This window comes from Podarcis liolepis, assembly GCF_965112155.1.
Source record: "Podarcis liolepis genome assembly, chromosome: 10".
NCBI classification, from domain to species: Eukaryota; Metazoa; Chordata; class Lepidosauria; order Squamata; family Lacertidae; genus Podarcis; species Podarcis liolepis.
In genome coordinates, this window is record NC_139562.1 from 9160370 (window position 1) to 9183231 (window position 22862).

The 22862-nt window shown below is 45.9% G+C and overlaps 1 protein-coding gene across 3 annotated transcripts; it reads left to right on the forward strand.

Annotated features, from left to right (window-relative positions):
- Window positions 1-278: 278 nt before the first annotated feature.
- On the forward strand, window positions 279-22215 carry LOC310686801 (TRPM8 channel-associated factor homolog). Of its 3 annotated transcripts, XM_083461054.1 has the most exons (9): window positions 279-1273; window positions 1643-1803; window positions 2826-3476; window positions 9022-10112; window positions 12377-12471; window positions 13552-13765; window positions 14688-14927; window positions 18615-18952; window positions 20624-22215. In XM_083461054.1, the coding sequence occupies exons 3-9, from the start codon at window positions 2851-2853 to the stop codon at window positions 20873-20875; spliced, it is 2856 nt and encodes a 951-aa protein (XP_083317180.1). In that variant the 5' UTR covers window positions 279-1273; window positions 1643-1803; window positions 2826-2850; the 3' UTR covers window positions 20876-22215. The 3 variants fall into 3 exon arrangements, with proteins under 3 accessions (XP_083317180.1, XP_083317179.1, XP_083317178.1); XM_083461053.1 differs by lacking the exons at window positions 279-1273; window positions 1643-1803 and having other exon boundaries at window positions 2385-3476; window positions 20630-22215; XM_083461052.1 differs by lacking the exons at window positions 279-1273; window positions 1643-1803 and having other exon boundaries at window positions 2387-3476.
- Window positions 22216-22862: the final 647 nt, after the last annotated feature.

Genomic DNA, 22862 nt, shown 5'->3' on the forward strand with positions numbered 1-22862 from the left:
TGGGGCAACCCAGTCCAATGGGTGGCATATAAATTTATTATTATTTATTATTACTGTGGTACTTCAGGTTACATACGCTTCAGGTTACATACGCTTCAGGTTACAGACTCCACTAACCCAGAAATAGTGCTTCAGGTTAAGAACTTTGCTTCAGGATGAGAACAGAAATTGTGCTACAGTGGCACGGCGGCAGCAGGAGGCCCCATTAGCTAAAGTGGAGCCTCAGGTTAAGAACAGTTTCAGGTTAAGTATGGACCTCTGGAACGAATTAAGTACTCAACCTGAGGTACCACTGTATTGTCATCTTTCTATGACCACATCCAAATAAGGAATTTGTAGCCCCTCCCTTGACTTCTTGCTGCCCAATGCAGTTATTTTTACTCCAGCTGACATATGACTTGCCAAGCAGATGAGTTTGCAGCACAAGAGCTCTGGGTTCATGTTCCCATTTCCTATTCCCATTGTTTTCTTAGTTTTACGAACGGGCTTTTGCAGTCTGCCATCCTGAGTACCGTGGCTGCGGCAGAAATCTGCTTAAATAAATAAAATTAAACTACAACTAATCCAGAATGCAGCAGCTAGACTGGTGACTGGGAGCAGCCGCTGAGACCACATAACACCGATCTTGAAAGAACTACATTGGCTCCCAGTACGTTTCCGAGCACAATTCAAAGTGTTGGTGCTGACCTTTAAAGCCCTAAATGGCCCAGTATACCTGAAGGAGTGTCTCCACCCCCATTGTTCTACCTGGACACTGAGGTCCAGCGCTGAGGGCCTTCTGGCGGTTCCCTCAATGCGAGAAGCCAAGTTACAGGGAACCAGGCAGAGGGCCTTCTCAGTCGTGGCACCCGCCCTGTGGAACGCCCTCCCACCAGATGTCAAAGAGAAGAACAACTACCAGACTTTTGAAGGCAGCCCTCTTTAGGGAAGCTTTCAATGTTGAACAGACCACTGTATTTTAATACTTTGTTGGAAGCCACCCAGAGTGGCTGCGGAAACCCAGCCAGATGGGCGTGGTTATAAATAATAAATTCTATTCTATCAGAGATTATTTTGGCCACTTGCCCAGAAGTTCCCGGAACTACTTCTTGGACACGCTGGAGAGAAAACACGACTCTGGAACACGACATTTAATTCTGCCTTAAGGCACAGGCCAAACTGAGACAGCCGAATTGCAGAAAAAAATGCACTGTAAAGTGACACGCCGGTTCTGCTCACCTGACAGTTCTGAGGAAGGCATCAAAAGGACAACTTCCTGTGTGGCTCTTGCCAGGTATGTGAAACAGAGAAGCAGGTGTGCAACAGTGCTGGCTAGAACAGAATCCTAGTATTAGAAAGGGAGCAACCAGTGCATGCAAATTGCCGTGTCTGTTTTCTTATAGCAAAGAGCAACCAGTAACCCAGGCAAAAAACAAGGGTAATTTGAGGCTGCAATAGTAAACACTACAATCAAGAAGAAAAAGGAGTGTCTTTAATTAAAATAGAAAGAAATCAATGTAACTTTTTGTGTGTGTCATATGCTTTTCATTCCATGTCGTTGACATGCAAAGTACAAATTTAGAACAGTTTAATCTTTCACTTTCACTATTTACGGTCACATAGGGAAGCAGACCATACTAGCTCCTTGCACTCTGCATATCAGATTCATGCAAAAGCCTTACAAGAATTCAAAGCAGTTCTGAGCAACCTGCCCATCTGAAGGAGCGAGTCAGCACCAGACACAGCTCTCCGCGAAAGCAGAAGAGGGAAAGCTCTGTGACCACTGCTTTTCAGTTGCAAGTTTTGAGGAATCTTCTGGAAGCGGTAAGCCATTAATCCACTCCTTCTTAAACAGCCTTTGTAGATCCAGATTAAGGGACATGGGTAGTGCTGTGGGTTAAACCACAGAGCCTAGGATTTACTGATCAGAAGGTTGGCGGTTCATATCCCCGCGATGGGGTGAGCTCCCGTTGCTCGGTCCCTGCTCCTGCCCACCTAGCAGTTCGAAATCACGTCAAAGTGCAAGTAGATCAATAGGTACCGCTCCGGCGGGAAGGTAAACAGAGTTTCCGTGCGCTGCTCTGGGGGGGGGGGCGCAGGAGGGATCTTTGCACCACGGCGCCGGATATACTTAAGACGGCCCTAACACCTTACGCAGGGGTCCAAAGGCATGGCCCAAACCCAAGTGAGAGTGTGTAAGGTAAGGCAGAAGCCTAAGAGGTGTGCATGGCAGCTTGTGGAATGATACTTTTGACTGGAATGTTAGATGTACCATATTTTTCCGTGTATAAAATGTCCCCATGTATGACGCCCATTTTGGGGAACTCCAAATTAAGAAAACACCCCTCAGCACTACCCGTGTATAAGACGAGCCCCAATTTTAAAAACCTAGTATAGAAATGTGCTTTTGTGGAGTGGGGGGTATGGTGGTTCAATATACACTTATACCTTGGAAGTTGAACCAAATCTATTCCGGAAGTCCATCTGACTTCCAAAACATTCAGAAACCAAAGCCAACTGGAAGTTGCAGAAGCCCCATCGGACGTTCGGCTTCCAAAAATAGTTCGCAAACCAGAACAATCACTTCCGGGTTTGCGGCGTTCGGGAGCCCAAACATTCAACTTGCAAGGCGTTCGGGATCCAAGGTACGACTGCACACTGTTGCTTCTTGTATAAATGTGTGACAACAACAAATTTAAGAGAATGATCACACACACAAGATGGCTAGCTTGTGTACTTTATGTAGCTTTCACATGGGAAATATGTATGGACATTGCAGGTGGACAGGAAATTTTTAATGTGCTTTCTTTGGGTGGGTGGGTGGGTGTTATTTCTTGGTCTTCCAGTTCTGTAAGCGGTCCAGCAGTCTCAATGTCCCAGATGCACTCAATAAATTCTTATTCATCACTGGTGAAAGGTATTCAGGATTTTGATGTCACTGGGGGCTTCAACCCTTGCAAACTCCTTCTCACCGGAGACCAAGCTTTTCCTGTGCTGGTGAGTATAAAAGGCAATGTACTAATAGCTGCATCCTGGTACGGGGCAGGCCGGATGGTGGTGACGGCACATGAAGCCATGTTGCAAATGCCCCAGTTCCTGCCATTCATTAGAAATAGCCTGGAGTGGCTCAAGCCATCATCAACGGCGCAGATCGGTGTCCACAAAAGTTTGGGTGCCCTCTCCGAGTTGCTCCTCAGTAACGGTGTCAAGGTGCACCCAGATGCAAGGCCTGGAGACTCTCTTGGGGTCTACTGCACTGACGCTTACGATGCCACGCAAGCCGATGGCCTTGTACAGTTTGTAAAGAGAGGCGGGGGTCTGCTCATCGGCGGACAGGCCTGGTACTGGTCAAGTCAACACGGAAAGGAGAACGTGCTGGCTGAATTTCCTGGCAACTGGGTGAGCAGCGTTTCCGGGGTGTACTTCACTGCCAACATGGGAGAGAATGGGATCTTCCCAGTGCAAGAGAAAATGCCAAAGGTTCCCTTGATCACCCAGTAAGTACACTATTTATTGTCCGTTTTATTTACATATGTCTAACGCATACTTTTTTTCTTGGTTTTATATAATTTTAACTTGGAACTGTTTCAAACATTAAAATAAAAGGTTCATTCAACCGTCAGACCTCTTTCCCTCCCTACATCGGTTCCATATTTAAAATAACATATTCTGCATCTTTTACCCTTATCCGTCTATTATGTATCTATAGTTACCATAGTTAATTCCACATTACAAGTGTCATTATATCCCTGCCAATGATTTTAGCTGTTTACAGAGGTCTTTTAAATACAGTGGTACCTTGGGTTACAGACGCTTCAGGTTACAGACTCCGCTAACCCAGAAAGAGTACCTTGGGTTAAGAACTTTGCTTCCGGATGATAACAGAAATCGTTCTCTGGCGGTGCGGCAGCAGCGGGAGGCCCCATTAGCTAAAGTGGTGCTTCAGGTTAAGAACAGTTTCAGGTTAAGAACGGACCTCCAGAACGAATTAAGTTCTTAACCCGAGGTACCACTGTATATTAAAAAATTACTCCAGTCTTTTAGGAATACTTGATCATTCTGGCTTCTGATCTTTCCCATCAGTTTACGTTCATAGGATGTAATCAAGGCCGTGTGAAGCAGACAACTGTAAGTAAATAACATCTATAAATATCTGTAAAACATAATTAAAGACATCAGTAAGACATAAGTTGATTGTTGTTGTTTAGTCATGTCCGACTCTTCATGACCCCATGGACCAGAGCACGCCAGGCACCTTTGTCCTCCACTGCCTCCCGCAGTTTGGTCAGACTCATGTTTGTAGCTTTGAGAAGACCGTCCAACCATCTCGTCCTCTGTCGTCCCCTTCTCCTTGTGCCCTCCATTTTTCCCAACATCAGGGTCTTTTGCAGGGAGTCTTCTCTTCTCATGAAGTGGCCAAAGTCTTGGAGCCTCAGCTTCAGGATCTGTCCCTCCAGTGAGCACTCGGGGCTGATTTCCTTCAGAATGGATACGTTTGATCTTCTTGCAGTCCATGGGACTCTCAAGAGTCTCCTCCAGCACCAGAATTCAAAAGCATCAATTCTTTGGCGAACAGCCTTCTTTATGGTGCAGCTCTCACTTCCATACATCACTACTGGGAAAACCATGGCTTTAACTATACGCACCTTTGTTGGCAAGGTGATGTCTCTGCTTTTTAAGATACTGTCTAGGTTTCCCATCGCCTTTCTCCCAAGGAGCAGGCGTCTTTTAATTTTGTGACTGCTGTCACCATCTGCAGTGATCATGGAGCCCAAGAAAGTAAAATCTCTCCCTGTCTCCATTTTTTCTCCTTCTATTTGCCAGGAGGTGATGGGCCCAGTGGCCATGATATTCGTTTTTTTGATGTTGAGCTTCAGACCATATTTTGCGCTCTCCTCTTTCACCCGCAATAAAAGGTTCTTTAATTCCTCCTCACTTTCTGCCATCAAGGTTGTGTCATCTGCATATTTGAGGCTGTTGATATTTCTTCCGGCGATCTTAATTCCGGCTTGGGATTCATCCAGCCCAGTCTTTCGTATGATGAATTCTGCATATAAGTTAAATAAGCAGGGAGACAATATACAGCCTTGCCGTACTCCTTTCCCAATTTGGAACCAATCAGTTGTTCCATATCCAGTTCTAACTGTAGCTTCTTGTCCCACATAGAGATTTCTCAGGAGACAGATGAGGTGATCAGGCACTCCCATTTCTTTAAGAACTTGCCATAGTTTGCTGTGGTCGACACAGTCAAAGGCTTTTGTGTAGTCAATGAAGCAGAAGTAGATGTCTTTCTGGAACTCTCTAGCTTTCTCCATAATCCAGCGCATGTTTGCAATTTGGTCTCTGGTTCCTCTGCCCCTTCAAAATCCAGCTTGCACTTCTGGGAGTTCTCGGTCCTCATACTGCTTAAGCCTGCCTTCTAGAATTTTAAGCATAACCTTGCTAGCGTGTGAGATGAGTGCAATTGTGCGGTAGTTGGAGCATTCTTTGGCACTGCCCTTCTTTGGGATTGGGATGTAGACTGATCTTCTCCAATCCTCTGGCCACTGCTGAGTTTTCCAAACTTGCTGGCATATTGAGTGTAGCACCTTAACAGCATCATCTTTAAAAAATTTAAATAGTTCAGCCGGAATACCATCACTTCCACTGGCCTTGTAACTTGCAGTGCTTTCTAAGGCCCATTTGACTTCACTCTCCAGGATGTCTGGCTCAAGGTCAGCAACTACACTACTTGGGGTGTACGAGACATCCATTTCTTTCTGGTATAGTTCCTCTGTGTATTCTTGCCACCTCTTCTTGATGTCTTCTGCTTCTGTTAGGTCCTTTCCACTTTTGTCTTTTATTATGGTAATCTTTGTACGAAATGTTCCTTTCATATCTCCAATTTTCTTGAACAGATCTCTGGTTTTTCCCATTCTGTTGTTTTCCTCTTTTTCTTTGCATTGCTCGTTTAAGAAGGCCTTCTTGTCTCTCCTATTCTTTGGAAATCTGCATTCAATTTCCTGTATCTTTCACCATCTCCCTCGCATTTTGCTTGCCTTCTCTCCCCCGCTATTTGTAAGGCCTCGTTGGACAGCCACTTTGCTTTCTTGCATTTCCTTTTCATTGGGATGGTTTTAGTTGCTGCCTCCTGTATAATGTTACGAGCCTCCATCCATAGTTCTTCAGGCACTCTGTCCACCAAATCTAAATCCTTAAACCTGTTCCTCACTTCCACTGTGTATTCATAAGGGATTTGACTTCGATTGTATCTTACCGGCCCAGTGGTTTTCCCCACTTTCTTCAGTTTAAGCTTGAATTTTGCTAAAAGAAGCTGATAATCTGAGCCACAGTCAGCTCCAGGTCTTGTTTTTGCTGACTGTATAGAGCTTCTCCATCTTTGGCTGCAGAGAATATAATCGATCTGATTTTGATGCTGCCCATCTGGTGACGTCCATCTGTAGAGTCATCTCTTGTGTTGTTGGGAAAGCGTGTTTGTGATGACCAGCTTGTTCTCTTGGCAGAACTCTATTAGCCTTTGCCCTGCTTCGTTTTGAACTCCAACGCCAAACTTGCCAGTTGATAGTGCTTGGTTAAAAAGTGGAATTTGTATTGTGAAGGCCTGTCTAAACAGGTCAGTTTTCCGAAGATGTCTGAAAGAAGGCGTCTACTGGCAGGGAGTTCCACGGAGTAGGGCCTGCCACCTTAAAGGCACAGACCCTAGTGAAGGTCGACTGGACCTCAGAGGTATGTGAGATCGCCAGAAGTGAAGCACTGGAAAACCTGAGCGATCAAGGCAGAGTGTAGTGTCTCAGATAGTACACTGGGCCCTAGTTGTTTAGAGCTTTGGTGAATTAATACAAGAACATTGAACCCAGCCTGGTAGCAAATCATCACCCAGGGCAGCTGTCGCAAGAGACAGGTGACATGCTGCCAGTAGTCTGCTCCTGAGAGCAGTCTGGGCACTGAATTCTGCACTAGGTACAGCTTCTGAACCAGATACAAGGGCAGCCCCACGTAAAGTGTGTTACAGTAATCAAGTCTTGACGTTTCCAATGCACAGACCACTATGGACAGGCTGTCATGATTCAGGAACAGAATACCACCCCCAAGACATTTAGTATTTAAACTTAGTATGAAGTATTTAATCTTAACACTGCATTTGTTTGTCATGATTTGGCCTTAAATTCCAAGGCACTCCATTGTCCTGTTAGACCGCAGAGTTGCAGGAGCCTATTGGGAGCTGGCACGTCTGGTTCCAATATATCAGGCAAAGCCAAAAGTTCATTAGCAAAGAGAACTTTTTACTAAGAACTTTCAGCTTCATTACAGGAAAAAAAGCTTCAAAAAACTTAGCATACAATAAGGGTAGGAAAACAAAAGCTCACAGCTATGCTTACCATATTTTTCGCACCATAGGACGCACTTTTTCCCTCCTAAAAAGCAAGGGAAAATGTGTGTGTGTCCTATGGAGCGAATGCAGGGGGGAGGCAGGCGGGAAAAGCCCTCAAGAGCCGCACACAAGCTTCGGGCGCTCTTGCGGGCTTTTCTCTAGGAGGGAGAAGGGACTGACTGGCTGCAGCAGTCCCTTCTCCCTCCTGGGGGAAAAGCCCCCAAGAGCGGCACCCTCTTTAAAGGCTGCGCGGCTCCTGCGGGCTTTTCTACGAGGTGGGCGAATCCCCCCACCTCCCAGAAAAGCCAGGAGAAGCCGCGCAGCCCCTTTAAAGAGCGCGCGGCTTCTGCGGGAGTTGGGGGAAGCTGCAGCAGATTCCCTCCTCCCGGGCTCCCTTTGAAGCAGCAAAGTGGGAGGGGAGCAGCTTACACTCGTGTAAGCAGCTCCTCTCCCACTTTCCTGCTTCAAAGCAACTACGGAGGAGAGAAGGGAGGGGACCATGGATCCTGCGCTGCTCAAGGCTGAAGCGGATTCCTCCTCCTTGATTGCTGGGAGTTTCTCTGGGCAGGAATTCCCTCAGCTTAAGTGGGGTGGGGGAAGTGTGGCAGGTAGGGGGGGTACTGAGAGACACATGTCTCTCAGATGAAAATTGGGAGTGGGCATTGTGTGAAGTGGCTGTGGATCTCCTGCCGCAGAACTGTAGGACTGTATAGAGTTGGGAGGGCCACCCAAGGGTCATCTAGCCCAGCCCCCTCACAATGTAGGAATCACAGCTAAAGAACGCCAGGCAGATGGTCCCCCAACCGCTGCTTAAAAGCCTCCAGTGGTGGAGACCCCAAGGACCTTCCGAGGTCATAGAATTGCAGGGTTGGAAGGGAACCCCAGGAGTCATCTAGTCCAGCCCCGGTGGACAGCAGGCGCAATCCATCCCGTTGCGCAAGACTAAAGATGCTGTGCAAGGCTAAAGAAGAAGCCAAGGCAGTGAGCGGGATGGATCGCGCTTGCTGCCTTGTCTTCTTTAGCTGCACTGGAGAGGTTTAGCTCCTGGCTGGAGAGGTTGCGCGGCTATGGATCCCGCGCACTGTCTTGGCTTCTTTGCTCTTTGGGGCTGGGGGGGGGGGGAACCCGGGCTTCCCCCGCAGCCCCGAGAAGCTCTGGGAGAAGTGGACAGGCTGCATGCAGCCTGTCCATTGCTCTTTGGGGCTTGGGGGGGGATACTATTTTTTTCCTTGATTTCCCCCTCTAAAAACTAGGTGCGTCCTGTGGTCCGGTGCGTCCAATAGAGCGAAAAATACGGTAATTTTACTGTTTACTATTAGAATGACTTTTTTATATTGAATCAGATTGTGGCTATCAATGTTTGATGTTTTATTATGTTTTTATATGTACTGGAAGCCGCCCAGAGTGGTAGGGACAACCGAGCCAGATGGACAGGGTATAAATAAAAAAATATTATTATTATTAGCCGCACATGGAATTGCCAAAGCAAGGGCTTTGGTTTCAATGCAATGAGCCTCCAAGTGTTGGGACGCCCAAGATCATTGGCTAAATTGAGAGGCCTTGATAGAATCCAAAACATTAGGAAGGGACCGAGTTAGGCAATAATGATTCAGATGATCCCACAGGAAGTTATAACCTCGCTTAAAGGATTATCTATTTTTTTTAAATAGGCATGGATTAGACATTGAGGGTGACTTAAAGACTCTTCTGAATGGCGTGACAACCTTCTGTTTTAAGGATATTATCCCTTCTCACCTGCTTATTCACGGGAATCTGGCATTTCCAGTGGGCATAACTGATTCTTTCCAGTGCTTTGTTGGAGCCGCCTACTACGGCAGGGGACGTGTTGTGGTCTTCTCCCACGAAGGAATGCTCAACATACCATCCATCAAAACCTTCCTCCTCAACGCTATCAACTGGGTTACTGCTGGAAAGGGAGGGAAAGTTGGCGTCGGAGACCAATTGAAGGAACTTTACAACATGTTAGATCAGGGTGGGATTCCTTGTGAGCTAACCGATCTTAAGCCTGGCTTGAGCATGTACTGCTGCAACGCCTACAGTGACACAGAGAAGGAAAGAATCCACGAATTCGTCTCTGAGGGAGGTGGTCTCCTAATCGGTGGACAAGCTTGGTACTGGACTTATCAAAATCCCACCGCCTGCGCCATTGCACAATATCCAGGAAACAAGATACTGAAGAAATTTGGAATTGGGATCACCGGGGAGTGTATCAACCTACCTGGTGAAAGCTACCCAGCGAGACAGGCCAGCGCTGTTGCTTCGAGCTATCACTTCCGCGAAGCGCTCTTCCAATTCAAGGAGCACATTCGGTGCAAGCAAGCTCTGCAGCCTCCATATTCTTCATGGCTCAAGAAGCTAGGAAAAGACTGTGCCACATTCCTGAGAATCCCAGCTACCAACTCTCCACCTCTCTCCTCAGTCCATGAGGATATGCTGCAGCTGATCAAGCTCAGGTTTTTTCAGCCGGAACTCACCAGAACCCAGAGAATAATGGTGGCGTCCATGCTGAGCTCCGGCACCTCTTCTTCTAGAAAAATTGCACTTCTCTGCGGGATTTCTGGTGTCAGGGCAAGCAATCCAATTGAAAGCAACTCGGATGAAGCCTTTTTAATTCAAATGGCATTCCTGCTCTACAACAATTTACCACATTTCCAAGGCGTAGTGCCCCATCTGATTCAAAACCTTCCAAACTATCCCACAGCACCTCCTCAAGTCATTCAGATCAATGGAATAAATGAGGGTGAGAGATTTTGTTGCTTTAAACCAGTTTGTTACCACAGTATTTCTCCCTCAGGTAAATCTGTTCCTTTCAGCTTGTCTGATTTCCTCATCTGAAAATGGGTCGTTTTGTGAACTTGGCTCAGAACTCATTTTTCTCAGTTCCGGTCATGTTTCAAGTTGCAGTACAAAGCATCTCTCTCATTTATTAACAGTTCTCGCAGTATCATAGGAGCCCCTGGCACATTTAAAGTGAGGGGCTTGCACACGTTGGCCTCCCCGCCCTGCCATTCCCAGGAGCAGCCAGTGAGGAGGGGGCGATCTTGCTCCTCCTCATCTCCCAGCAGTAGCTTTTCCACTGGCCAGGTAGGAGGCGAGAGGGGGCAAGGTATGGAAATGTTCAGGGATGAAGGGGAGGATATATTGTCTGATTATAGCCTTTCCAACTTGTGTAAACAAGTTCACAATTTAGCAGAGTTAACATTCCCCCCTTTTTAAACTCGCAGCGGATGTGTTTGCTCAGGCTCGCTAAACCCTCTATAATAACCGTCCTGGTAGTTCCCCCTTATTCCCTTATAAAAGATAAGACACGACATAGCCTTCTATAAAAGTATAAAAAGAGTTTACTCACATTCTGTTCACAATAGGATCCCAGAAGGCAGACTTAGCTTAGAAAAGTAACATAATCTGGAAACTACCGTATTTTTCGCCCTATAGGACGCAGTTTCCCCCCTCCAAAAATGAAGGGGAAATGTGTGCGCGCCCTATGGGGCGAATGCAGGCTTTCGCTGAAGCCTGGACTTCGCGCCGGTCTCCCGAGGGCTGCGCAGAGCCGCCTGCAGTCCCGGGCTTCGCGCAGCTCTCCACAAGCCTGGGGAGACTTCGCGCCGGGCTCCCTAGGCTTGCGGATAGCAGGCTGTTCTCGGGGCTGGGGTCGGGGGAAGCTCGGGCTTCCCCCACACCAGCCCTGCGCCGGGGGGGGGGATAATTTTTTTTCTTTATTCCCCCCCCCCAAAAAAAACTAGATGCGTCCTATGGGGAGGTGCGCCCTATGGGGCGAAAAATACAGTATCTCATAAGAAGACAGTCCCTTTGTCCTCTCTTGGTTGGAGAGCATCTTTGGCTAAGCAGATGTTGCTTCTTCGATGCATGTAGTCAAAAAGAGAGAGATGGCTGCTCTGCCCTGTGCTTTTGTCGTTACCTGCACAGGTGAGGCCACGCCCACCTCTAGTCACATGCAGAGGAAGTCTGTCCCAGCCCAGAAGGAAACAGGAAGGTTACCTGCTGGCTGGACAAACATTCCTCCCCATGTGTAAACATGTTCACTCTAGGAATGTTGTACTTGACTGCTCTTGTGTTTCATATCCCACACAAGGTACTGGGGAGAGGCTGGGGCTGTGTGGGCTCACCAGTGGTCAGGCATGCACAGTCCTTCCCCCCTTCCATAACTTGACATGTAGGAATTAACAAGCAGTTGATAGATTTATAGTCCTTTTATTGCAGCATCACGTTGCAAGCACAATCACACAGCTCTGCATAAGGAGGTCAGTTGGCTGGTCTAATCCAACTTCCACAGCATTTTGGACACCAACAGGAAGTCCGTCCCTCCCTCCCTCTGACTCCTTTGCTCTCTGATATGTTCGGACCTCCGAGTCCGTGGTGAAGGGCGGTCCCCCGTGCTCTCAAGAGAAGTCTCAACTAGCTACCCCCTCCCTTCTGGTTCTCGTCATTATCTCAGAACTGGGTAACTCCTCCCCAAGTCGTTCAGCTTTTCTCTCTCTCTTTGCCTCTGAACATGCTGTGGACGAGGGGGGCAACTCTTCCCCCTCCAGCTCTCCATCAGAGAGAAGCTGGTCTACCATAGAATGCACCCCCCAGTCCTCGCCTTCAGACCATTCTGACACCAGCAGGAGCAATGGATCGGCCACACTGGGGCGCCCGCACAGCCCTAACCTGCTGCTTGGAGGCCAGGTGTGTGGCAGGGCCTCTTGACATTGGCTGTTCCTGGCTGTGACACAAAGGAGCCACATTAGGCAAACATGGGTGTGTGCCCACATTTGGCTGAAATGTGCGCATGCAGCGCATTCACTCATGAAGCAATGCTGATTATTTAATCCAGATAAATGAAAATATTAAGTAAAAGGGTTTATCTTTTAAAAAAAACCTGTGAGAGGGCTCTATAGAACAGGCTTCCTCAACCTCAGCTTTCCAGATGTTTTGAGATTACAATTCCCATCATCTTTGACCACCTATGATTCACCTCCATGTCTTGGTTTGGCCTTGCAGGAGACGAAGCCTGGAGAAGCACCGGCCTTTATGTTCCTCCGGCAAAGACCGTCAGTTTACTCTTTCCGCCCAACGCCATCAGTGCTCAGCTGCAGGTGATGCTTTTTAAACCTCTGAGTCAGGGCTGTAACTACAGCTTTGGGGGGCAACTGGGTTTAAACAATTAGCTCCTCCATCTCTTTAAATCTCTATCAAGAGGATTGGGACCAGACTGCTGGGAGGGTGAGGTGGCTGATCATTTCCCCTTGTGCTGTTTTCTTGGTAACCCTTCTCCCTCCCGGTAGATCTCCACATCAGAATAGGAAACACTCCCCTGGGGAGAAACTTGATCCCGTCCCCTCCTCCCTAGCCGGTTGTTGTGATTGATGGGTTATATTTCACTGACTTTTACTACTCAAGAGTATATCCAATGAAATCAGTGGTCATGACTGAGGTTAATTATTTCCAATGGGGCTACTCTGAAAAAAAGTTCGTTGAAAACAAACCTTTATAACATTGGTATTTTACAAGAATAATACAGCACAGGATGAGGTGGTTTACAAGAACAGGTGCAGAAAAATGCACCTTTGGGAGCCAAGCGTAGCACAACCAGGCCCCAACCCCCAGCTGAAGGGTGTTACGAGGTCTACCTCTTTGACCCCCAGGCTCCACCTCCCAACATGCTAGTCTCTGCCTCCCAACTCACCAGGCTCCATTAATTTCAATGTGGCTACTCTGAGCAAAAGTTAGTTGAATACAACCCTGTATATAATTAGTATTTTATTCATTGATTTAACTGTACACTGGGTTTTGACGGGATTGTTTTATTAGCCACTTGTTGTGGGACCTACAACTTTTACCCCCTTTTTTTTTCTTTACACCTTTGAGCACCAACCTGCAATTCCCAGCATGCCAGTCCCTCCCCCAACTAACCAATCTCCACTTCCTCACTCACAGAAAGACCTTCTCTGCCACCTATGCCCTTCTCCCACCTCACAAGATTGCTGTGAAGATCGCGTGTGATTATAACCGAATTGTATCATGCGGTCCCTTAGATAAAGAGTGGAAAGAAAGGCAATCGTTCCTTGAGTCTTCAAAAGTATTCGGTGCCTTCAACAGCAGCAGACCTTATCAACTGCCCCTGGGGTTAATATTTTGCACCACCTGCTAGTTGAACCCAGTGTCTTTTTCTCCAGGTCCAGATTGGCTGCCATTCCGATGACCTGAGCAATGCTGAGAACTTGCTGCGCCCTCCGGTAGTGATCAGGCGGTTTAAAGTTACGAGTGAAAGAATGGAAGTCTCCAGCTTGTGGGGCGGCCTCTTGTACATTGTGCTGCCAAAGAAGTCTTCCGTGGGCAACATATCAGTCAACGTTGAAGGGGCTTCACTGGCTCCTTATTTCAAGCATGGTAAGGGGGCTCCCTTTGAAGAAGCAGGGGAGGTATTTCGTGAGATCAGAAATCTGTTTGAATTAAGATGTGCAGGAACCCAACTGCATGGTTATGTTCTCGCTAAACAGGGCTGCCTTCAGATGTCTTCTTAAGGTTGTATAGTTGCTTATCTCCTTGACTTGCGGGTCATGTAACTCCATACCTTCCAACATTTCTCTGATGAAAATAGGAAAAGGAGGGGACGCGGATGGCGCTGTGGGTTAAACCACAGAGCCTAGGACTTGCAGATCAGAAGGTCGGCGGTTCGAATCCCCTTGACGGGGTGAGCTCCTGTTGCTCGGTCCCTGCTCCTGCCAACCTAGCAGTTCGAAAGCACGTCAAAGTGCAAGTAGATAAATAGGTACCACTATGGCGGGAAGGTAAACGGTGTTTCCGTGCGCTGCTCTGGTTCGCCAGAAGCGGCTTTGCCATGCTGGCCACATGACCCGGAAGCTGTACGCCGGCTCCCTCGGCCAATAAAGCGGGATGAGCGCCGCAACCCCAGAGTTGGCCATGACTGGACCTAATGGTCAGGGATCCTTTACCTTTACAGAAAAGGAGGACCTTCTGTGACCAAATCAGAAACCAGGATGGCTTCTGTAAATCTGGGACCATCCTTGGAGGTTCAGGCATTTTCTAGATTATGCCACATCACACCCAACTACATAATGAAAAATAAAGCCCACTCGGAGCTAGGGCAAACCTTCCTGAATCCATCTGCCCTTTCTCTGGAAGTATCATCAGAACCCGACGCTCCTCATAAACAATATCGTCAGGAGGGCGCTTATTGTGGGGATACACTGACCAAAACCCCTCCATTCCTTTTTTCCCCTCTCCACACTAGAATTTGCAGTTAATTTTCATTACTTGTTTTTTCAACAAAATAAATAAATGCAATTAGGTGAAACCAGCCTATCTGCCTGGAAGGACACTATCCGCCACTACCCTGCTCCCTGGGCTGAGTTAGAAACGGAGAACATCATCTTGACAGTGGCCTCAGATGACGTGCGTGGAATGGACAATCCAGGGGTCCTACTGAACACCTGGGCCCAGATGATGAGAGCAGTGGCCAAGTTAGCAGCCATCCCTCCCCTTTTCCCCAGACCAGAAAGGATAGTGCAAGATGTCCAAATCTCTGCTGGTAAGTACAAACTTGTTCATATATAGGTGGGTGAAAACAGTATATTCTCCAATCCATTTTGCACCATCCTCCCGTCTTTAAATAAGCAGCCACCGGGATCTATAAAAATATCCTCAGAGATACATCTGAGCTATAAGCTTGTATTGGTTTAAAGCATCATGGCTTCCACAAAGAATCATTGGAATGTGTGGTTTGGTGAAAAGTTGGCTAGAGGGACTCACCTGCTGCTGAGGGCCTGAAGGGCCTTGCCTTCCTTCTTGGTAACCAATGTTACCAAGCGAGGCCAGCATGGGGCTTGGGATCACCACCGTTGAGGGCTGAGGGTGGTATGGCGGAGGGGACAGATATTATAAGCGAAGGGCTTTGAAATACGGATATGCTCGAACCCCTTCCAAGCTGCGCCCCATCCCGAGGGGTGAGCAGGATTACCTACCTCCATCATTGGTGTAATGCAATGCCAGGTCTATAGGCAATAAAACCGCCACCCTGAGAGACTTCTTTGCCTCCTAGAGGGTTGATCTGGCTTGTGTGGAGACCTGGGTGCACAAAGGCGAAACAGTCGCCTTGTGTGAGATGGCACCCCTGGGTTTCTCTATCCTTCACCAATCGCAGACTGTGGGCCAGGGGGGAGGGGTGTTGTTAATCTGGGAGGATTGCCCTTTCACGGCTCTGCCAGTGCCATCCATCTATGGCACTGAATGTGTTGGCCTAGTGTGAGGCACCGAGGAGAGCTTGGCTGCCTGGCTGGTGTACCGACCACCTAACCCACCAGCAGCCACCCTGTCAGGCCTTCTGGAGGTGGTGGCAGGCTGGGGCTTGGAGTTCCCTAACCTATTGGTTTTGGGGAAATTCAACGTCCATGCGGATGCTACCCCCTCCTCACAGGCTCTGGACCTGGTGTCTTCCATGGAGACACTAGGGCTCTCCCAATTTGTTTCTGACTCCATACATCAAGCAGGCCACAAACTGGATTTGATCTTCAGTGCAGGTATAGATGTGATCATGTCCCCACCCCCTGTGGAGGTGCCATGGTCTGATCACCATGCTCTGAAGGCCAAGACTGACCCCCCCCCTCGCTTGGGTGGTGAGCCTATTTGAGCTTGCCCACGAAGGCTGATGGATCCTGATGGATTCCATCAGGCCTTGCAGGACCCTGCTCCCCCTGGCGGTCCATTAGATGAGCTCGTCAAGGGCTGGAATAACCGGCTCTTGGCAGCCATCAATGAGATCGCATCCAGGCGCCCTCTGCGACTCTGACAAAACTGGGCCTCTTGGTTTACCGAGGAGCTCCGGAAAATGAAACGGGACCTCAGACAGCTAGAGTGAGTATGGTGGCATGCTTGCGACGGAACCTCAAAAACATCCTATAGGACGCTTATAAAAGCCTATGAGATGACAGTGAAAGCTGCTAAGAAGTCTTTCTTCTCAGCTTCCATTGCATCCGCTCCCACCCGGCACAACTTTTTAAATTCAAACATTGAAACAGATGAAATAGTACAAGTAATTAAAAAGAATGAAAGTAGGAAAAACACCGGGTTCAGGTGGAATTTCAATTAGGTATTATAAAATATTAGAAGTGGTTATACTTCCAATCCTTAAAAAGATTATGAATCATATACTAGAGAATGGAAAAACTCCGGAATCATGGAAAGAATCCTTAATAACTTTAATACCAAAACAAAGAGCAGATCTGACAAATGCCAAAAACTATAGACCAATTTCATTATTAAATTCAGATTACAAAATTTTTACAGGGATATTAACAAATAGACTTAAAAAAATACTGAATATAATAATTAATGACAACCAGGCGGGATTCCTGCCAGGAAAACAACTATATAACAACACAAGAACAGTAAATATTTACTAGAATATTTGGAGATGAAATCAAACAAAAGAATAGCAATGTTGTTAGCGGATGCCGAAAAGGCTTTTGATAACATTTCATGGGATTATTTGTTAAAACCACTGATGATCAACAAATAGGATCAACCGCAACTGTGTTCAGGTCGAGAGTACGCCCTGCTTGCTTGTCAGGGTGTCTCATTCATTGAAAAAAGCAGAAGGGGAGCAGAGGCAACGCAGACCCCTAAAAGGCTCAGAAATAGAATTCTGAGCCCCAAAAGTGTCACGGCTAAAATGGCCGCTGTTTCTTTAATGCTTAAAAAAGCTGGGTCAGCATGAGTATATATAGAGTGAGAAATGTTAATTTGGTGTTGGGTTGGTTGGTTGGTTAGTGAAAGCTGGTAGTGTTGGTGTATACAGTTTGTCAGTCGCTTTTGCAGAAAGACTTTTAAGAATAAAATCAGAAAGTACTCTGCAAGGATACTATTCTTGTGGACTCTTTTATGCCGACAAGGGTCTGAGGACCAGGCTGAGGCGACAAAGGGAGGTCAGAACTTTTTTTTTTTAACAAACACTGACAAAAAGGTAGATGGAAGTCTATAACTAAAATATGTAAGGAGATTCAATCCATATGGAAAAGTACCACATCAAAGGAATGCTACTATACGAATGAATCGTGTTGAACAGTATCTAACACAATATATTGAAGTATTTGTTTTTGTATTGTATTTTCTTTCTTTTTTCCTTCTTTTTCTTTTCACATAGGTTGAGATGTATGGTTTCAAATATTTGATATTATTTGCCTTTTACAGAGGTTACCAATGGAAGTATTTGTAAACTATGCATTTATTTGTATGTTTGAAATCAACAATAAAATAATAATAATTTACCCATATATTTTTAGTGCAGAGCAAGATCTGCTAGCAAGTCCCATTTTTAAGCTCAGCATCTTGGAATCACGTAGGCATTGCCTACGGAAAAACATGGATATTGCCGCAACTCAAGTTATTTTCAAACTAAGGATACAGTTTAAGTTTTACTATACTTTGTTTTCTTTTTTTCAATTTTTTATTAGTTTTCCAAATTTATAACAAAATTTCAACAAACATAAAAAGAAAACATCAAAAAACAAATATTTATCCTAACTGTAATAATTACATTTTTGTTATCATTGTTGGGTGACTTCCTTGAATCCCCTGGCTGAGTTTCCATATGAATTAATAGTAGCAGTTTTCCAAAACTATTTTCACATAAAATTTACTTGGCCAATTAACATCTTTCTTTTCCTTTTGACTTTTATCCATAGTATTCTACAACATCACATATTTAAATCCTAGGCCAATCTGTTACTCACAAGAATTTCTATTTAAGTTATCTTAACATATTTAATTAAATAATCTTTAAATTTCTTCCATTCCTCTTGATACTCCTCCTCCTCCTGGTCGCAGACTCTTCCAGCCAGTTCGGCTAGCTCCAAGAAGTCCATCTTCATCTGCCATTCCTCCACTGTTGGTACTTCTTGTAATTTTCAATTTTTGGCCAGCAAAATTCTAGGCGGCCCCATAAATCACTGTGAATCATTTACTTCAGCAATTTTAAACCCAGACACAGAAAGCAACCCCCATGCAAATCAAGATTTTCTGTATGTTAAAATTCCAATAAAAATATTTTTTTAGGGAGAAATAACCACACAGTACAATACATACACAAACCACAGTACCTTATTTGTTTTAAAGCCGAGGGAAAAGATGCAAGTGATTTATCTGCAAATGATTTATTCCGCTTTCATGGAGAAACATGTGTCTGTCTTACAAGTCCCCCTTGTCCCAACTCTCTCGCCAGGTGGGATGCACTCTGGCTACCCGATCATGGCTAACGTGGCGGCGTCAGAGGAGATCACGGATGTACAGCGCATGTACACCAAAGGCACTTGGGGCCCGATCCATGAGCTGGGTCACAATCAGCAGAAGGGTGGGTGGGAATTCCCCCCACATACCACGGAAGCCACCTGCAATCTCTGGTCTGTTTACGTCAATGAAACTGTGCTGAACATCCCCAGAGAAATAGCCCATCCAGAGCTTAAACCAGACAGCAGAAAGAGGAGGGTGAAGGACTATATTCAAGGCGGAGCTCAGCTGAAGGACTTCACGGTGTGGACTGCACTGGAACCTTACTTGCAGGTACATAAAGAAGCTGCTCTATAGAGTCAGACCACTGGACCATTAAAAATTCCTTCTTCTTGCTTTATACACTGCCAGGATTATCAGACTGTCAAATTCTTTCCAGCTGTCATCTTCTATCTTCTTTTTATCCCAAAGGACAGCTTGACACAATTGTTTCTAACATATATCCAACAGAAGGAAACCATTCCCAAAGTCAAGAGTCTCTTTGTTACTAAATCTCCATGGCTGGAGCCAATTCTCTTTCTACCATTCACAAAAATATCCCTTGCAGAGCCTGTCTGCAGAAATAGGAAGCTGACTTCCTGTTTGGCTTCTGTTTCACCAAATTAATTAATTTAAGACTAATTTCTTTAACAACTTTATTTGGCTCTTGCCTCTAATTTTACTATCTACTACTGGAAGCTCTGCTGCTTCTGGTGACGGAGTGCGGCTTCGGCAATAGAGTGCGTTGGAGCCGTCAGCAAACTCAAGCCCCTTCAACTTTCCTCCACGTGCGAAATGGTAGCCGGGGAGGCGAGTTTTCCTCACTTCTGCCGGAACCCTGGGGTCCCCACTCTTCCGTGGGGGGCTTTTCGGGGGGTGCTGAGCCCTGGCAGCCACCCTCAAGCTCTATTTGCCTAAACCGTGTCGTCTCTAAAGCAGACAACATAGAGTTCACCGCCATATCCTCCACAGCGGAGTGGAAGTCAGATCACTGGACCATTTAGACCAGTGCTGCCTTAACTGGCCAGTGACAGAAGCTGCTCCTACTGCTGCAAGCCAGGTAGAATAAATTGTTAAGGTCTTTCATTCCTTCAGGACTCAGGGTTGTATCTCAACTCTGCAATATTCAGGGTCAAGTCACTGAAAACAACTGACCTTTAGTTCCATCTGTTGAACTTCTGTAGGCCTAAACCTTGGATTCAGCCATTGCCGCTGGTAATGCCCAGAGGGGTTGTTTTGATATCCCCCCCACTTTCCAATGCAGATCCTCCTCTCCACCTCCAACTTACCACAAACTGCTTAACAAATATCTCCTTCATTATAAAAGCCTGTGCTTCAGAGATATGGGACGTCAAACACCTCTCGGGTGTGACTCGGCTATCCAAGTACCAAAAGCAAGTCGGAATTGTTATTAAGTCAGAATTAAGCTGCAGTGCTACAAACCCTAGGAAGGAAGAATGTCTTACTGAGCAGGACGGGACTTAGGACCAAGTAGGCATGCAGAATGTTCCTTGTTCTCAGAGACTTCTGGGAACTGTAGTTTTGTGAGAGCGTTGCTTCTGTTCCTGGAATGACTTTATATATGGGGAACGAAGAAAATGGCAGGAATGGGGAAATTCCAAGGGCTGCAGAAATATTTTTATGAGGCCTATTCTAAAACCAGCCCAAAGAGGACCAAGCATGTTCAGTGGTGGGGAGTGGAGGATCATGGGAGGACAAAGGGGAATGCCGTGCAGTGAAGTAGCCGGAATCCTGAAGAGCAGCACTTCATACTGCAACATTTTGTTGCGGCTCTCATTTGTTCCCAGAATTCTCAAGGGCCGGGAGGGTGGAGCCACGTAAGTCATAAATGGTGTAAAACTGATAATGCTTTGGTAGCATAAACAGGCACCCAGAGACACAGGAAAAGCAAGTGATATAGTTTTTAAGTCCTTGGGAAAGGGTCTGAATAATTATTTTTTTCAGTTGCAGGAGACCTTTGGCTGGGAACCCTACATCCACATCTTCGCAAAGTACCAAGCAATAACCCACATCCCAACTGACAACAGCGCCAAGATGAACCTCTGGACACGCCATTTTTCTCAAGAAGTGAGCAAAAATCTGGGTCCTTTCTTTAAAGCTTGGGGGTGGCCAATTGAGGAGAATCTCACTCAGGAGCTGGCCAGATCCCTTTCCCCGTGGACAGAGGATCCGATGAAGAAGTATGAATCTTCCTAAGGAAGGGAAACTAACAGATTGAAATTGTGCTGAATAGAATATACTCGCAAACCAATAACCAACATAAGCGCCCGCTATGGAACTGTAATCCACATTGACAGTGGTCAATGAATGTATTCGTAATGCTTTCTTCTTCCATTTAGCCGCTATTCTCGGTTCAACATGACCTGAGAATGCAACAGCGCTCTCCCCACTTGCGATTCCTAGCAATGGAATTCAGAAACATTAATGCCACCGACCATGGCTAGTAGCCATTGATTGTCCAATTCTCCATCCCCTTGTACATGTGTTTTTTTAAAAACATTTGGTATCTGGTTAAAACTATTATAAGGCAATGCAAACTAATCAACCTCATGAACTGAAGGAGAAATGAATGTTCTTGATGCCCTGGAGTAACAAAATCAATGATAATATACATGCAAGTTACTATTACCAAACTTTTTCCATGCAGTCGTTGCAAAAACGTGGAAATGAATCAAAGTATATATATATTTTAAAAATTGTCATTTGGTCCTTAAACGCTGCTTGCTTTGTTCTGCATCCAATGAAGTTCTACTCAGAGTAGACCCACTGAAATTCATGAACCCAGCTTTGTACTCTCAGTTTATTTCAATGAATGTATGCTTAGTACAGCTAGCATCTGATATAACCATTTTTATTGAAAACGAAACTCTCTATGTGTAAATTGCCTTCAGCAGTGGGAAGCACTAGGAGCTCTTGACACCTGGTGGTCCAGAGGCAATTGGATCCACACCTCAATGCTGGACTGAGGACTTTGACCAATAATGGTGCTGCGAATCTCATGGGCGGCTGGGTCAAAATCTAAAGAAACTGCTTCTAACATGAGGTCTCAGGTCACTCCGCAAGCATGTTATTCGTAACTGGCCAGTAATGATGTCTAGTGGTATTTTGCTAGCTGAGGCAGAAATGCAAGCAGAAATGACAACACATTTTAGGATTATAATACGTCAGAATTTTGGGGGTTCTACCCTTTTTTGAATTTTGGTCATTTAAAGTTTATGATTTTTCTATTTCCTTCTGAGGAAACTGAATAGTTCAGTGAAACGAAGTTTGCAGCTGGCATCCCATTAAGGCTTTGTTCTATTTCAGGTTTTTCTGATTTTTTCCTTAAGCTTTTTGATTTTTATTATTTGGTTTATTTCCACAAGCTATTATTTCTAGTCGATTACCTCTCGTTTCAGGGATTTTCACGGTATTAATCTGACTTGAACTGATTTTAAAATGAAATTTTAGAAATGTATCATTTTACTACTGTTAGCAGCTCTGAGCCCGGCTTCGGCTGGGGAGGGCGGGATATAAATAAAAATTTATTATTATTATTTCTTTCATTTAGTGGTATTTTGCTAGCTGAGGCAGAAATCCAAGCAGGCATAACAACACATCTTAGGGGCGGTCCCTGAAACCCGTTAAGGGTTTTCATTGCAAATGTCACAAAAAAGCCACCCATCAGAAGATGATCACTTATGTATCTCATAGGTAAGGCGCGGATCTGTAGAAATTGTCCAGACAGTAAGGGGTGGGAGTTTGAGGGGAAAGATCCCAGCACTCGCAAGAATATCCAGATTCGCTCAGAGTCAGGGAGGGAGGGGTTCTGGTTCATATGTTCAGAACCTTCAGGAAAGGGGAGCCGAGTTATGGACGCACTTCTGAGGGAAATGGCGGACTGAGAACTTGCCAGAGACTCTCCCACACTGCCCAACAGAATCCAAGATCCCCAGGTATAAAAGAGTGCCGAGGAACACAAAGTAGACGAGGAGAAATGGGGAGAACATGTAGTCTACCTGTCTCCTATTGCCCTTGGCATAACCTTTTCTACACTCCCCCCTGCACCCATCAGAAACTGGGTCCTAGCCTACACCTGGCTTTGGCCAATGGGAATGGAGGCTAGGGACATAGATGTTAAGTTTCTGTTTTGCCACTGTGCAGCTGCTTAGTTACAAGGACTCTGTTTACATTCCTGGGATTC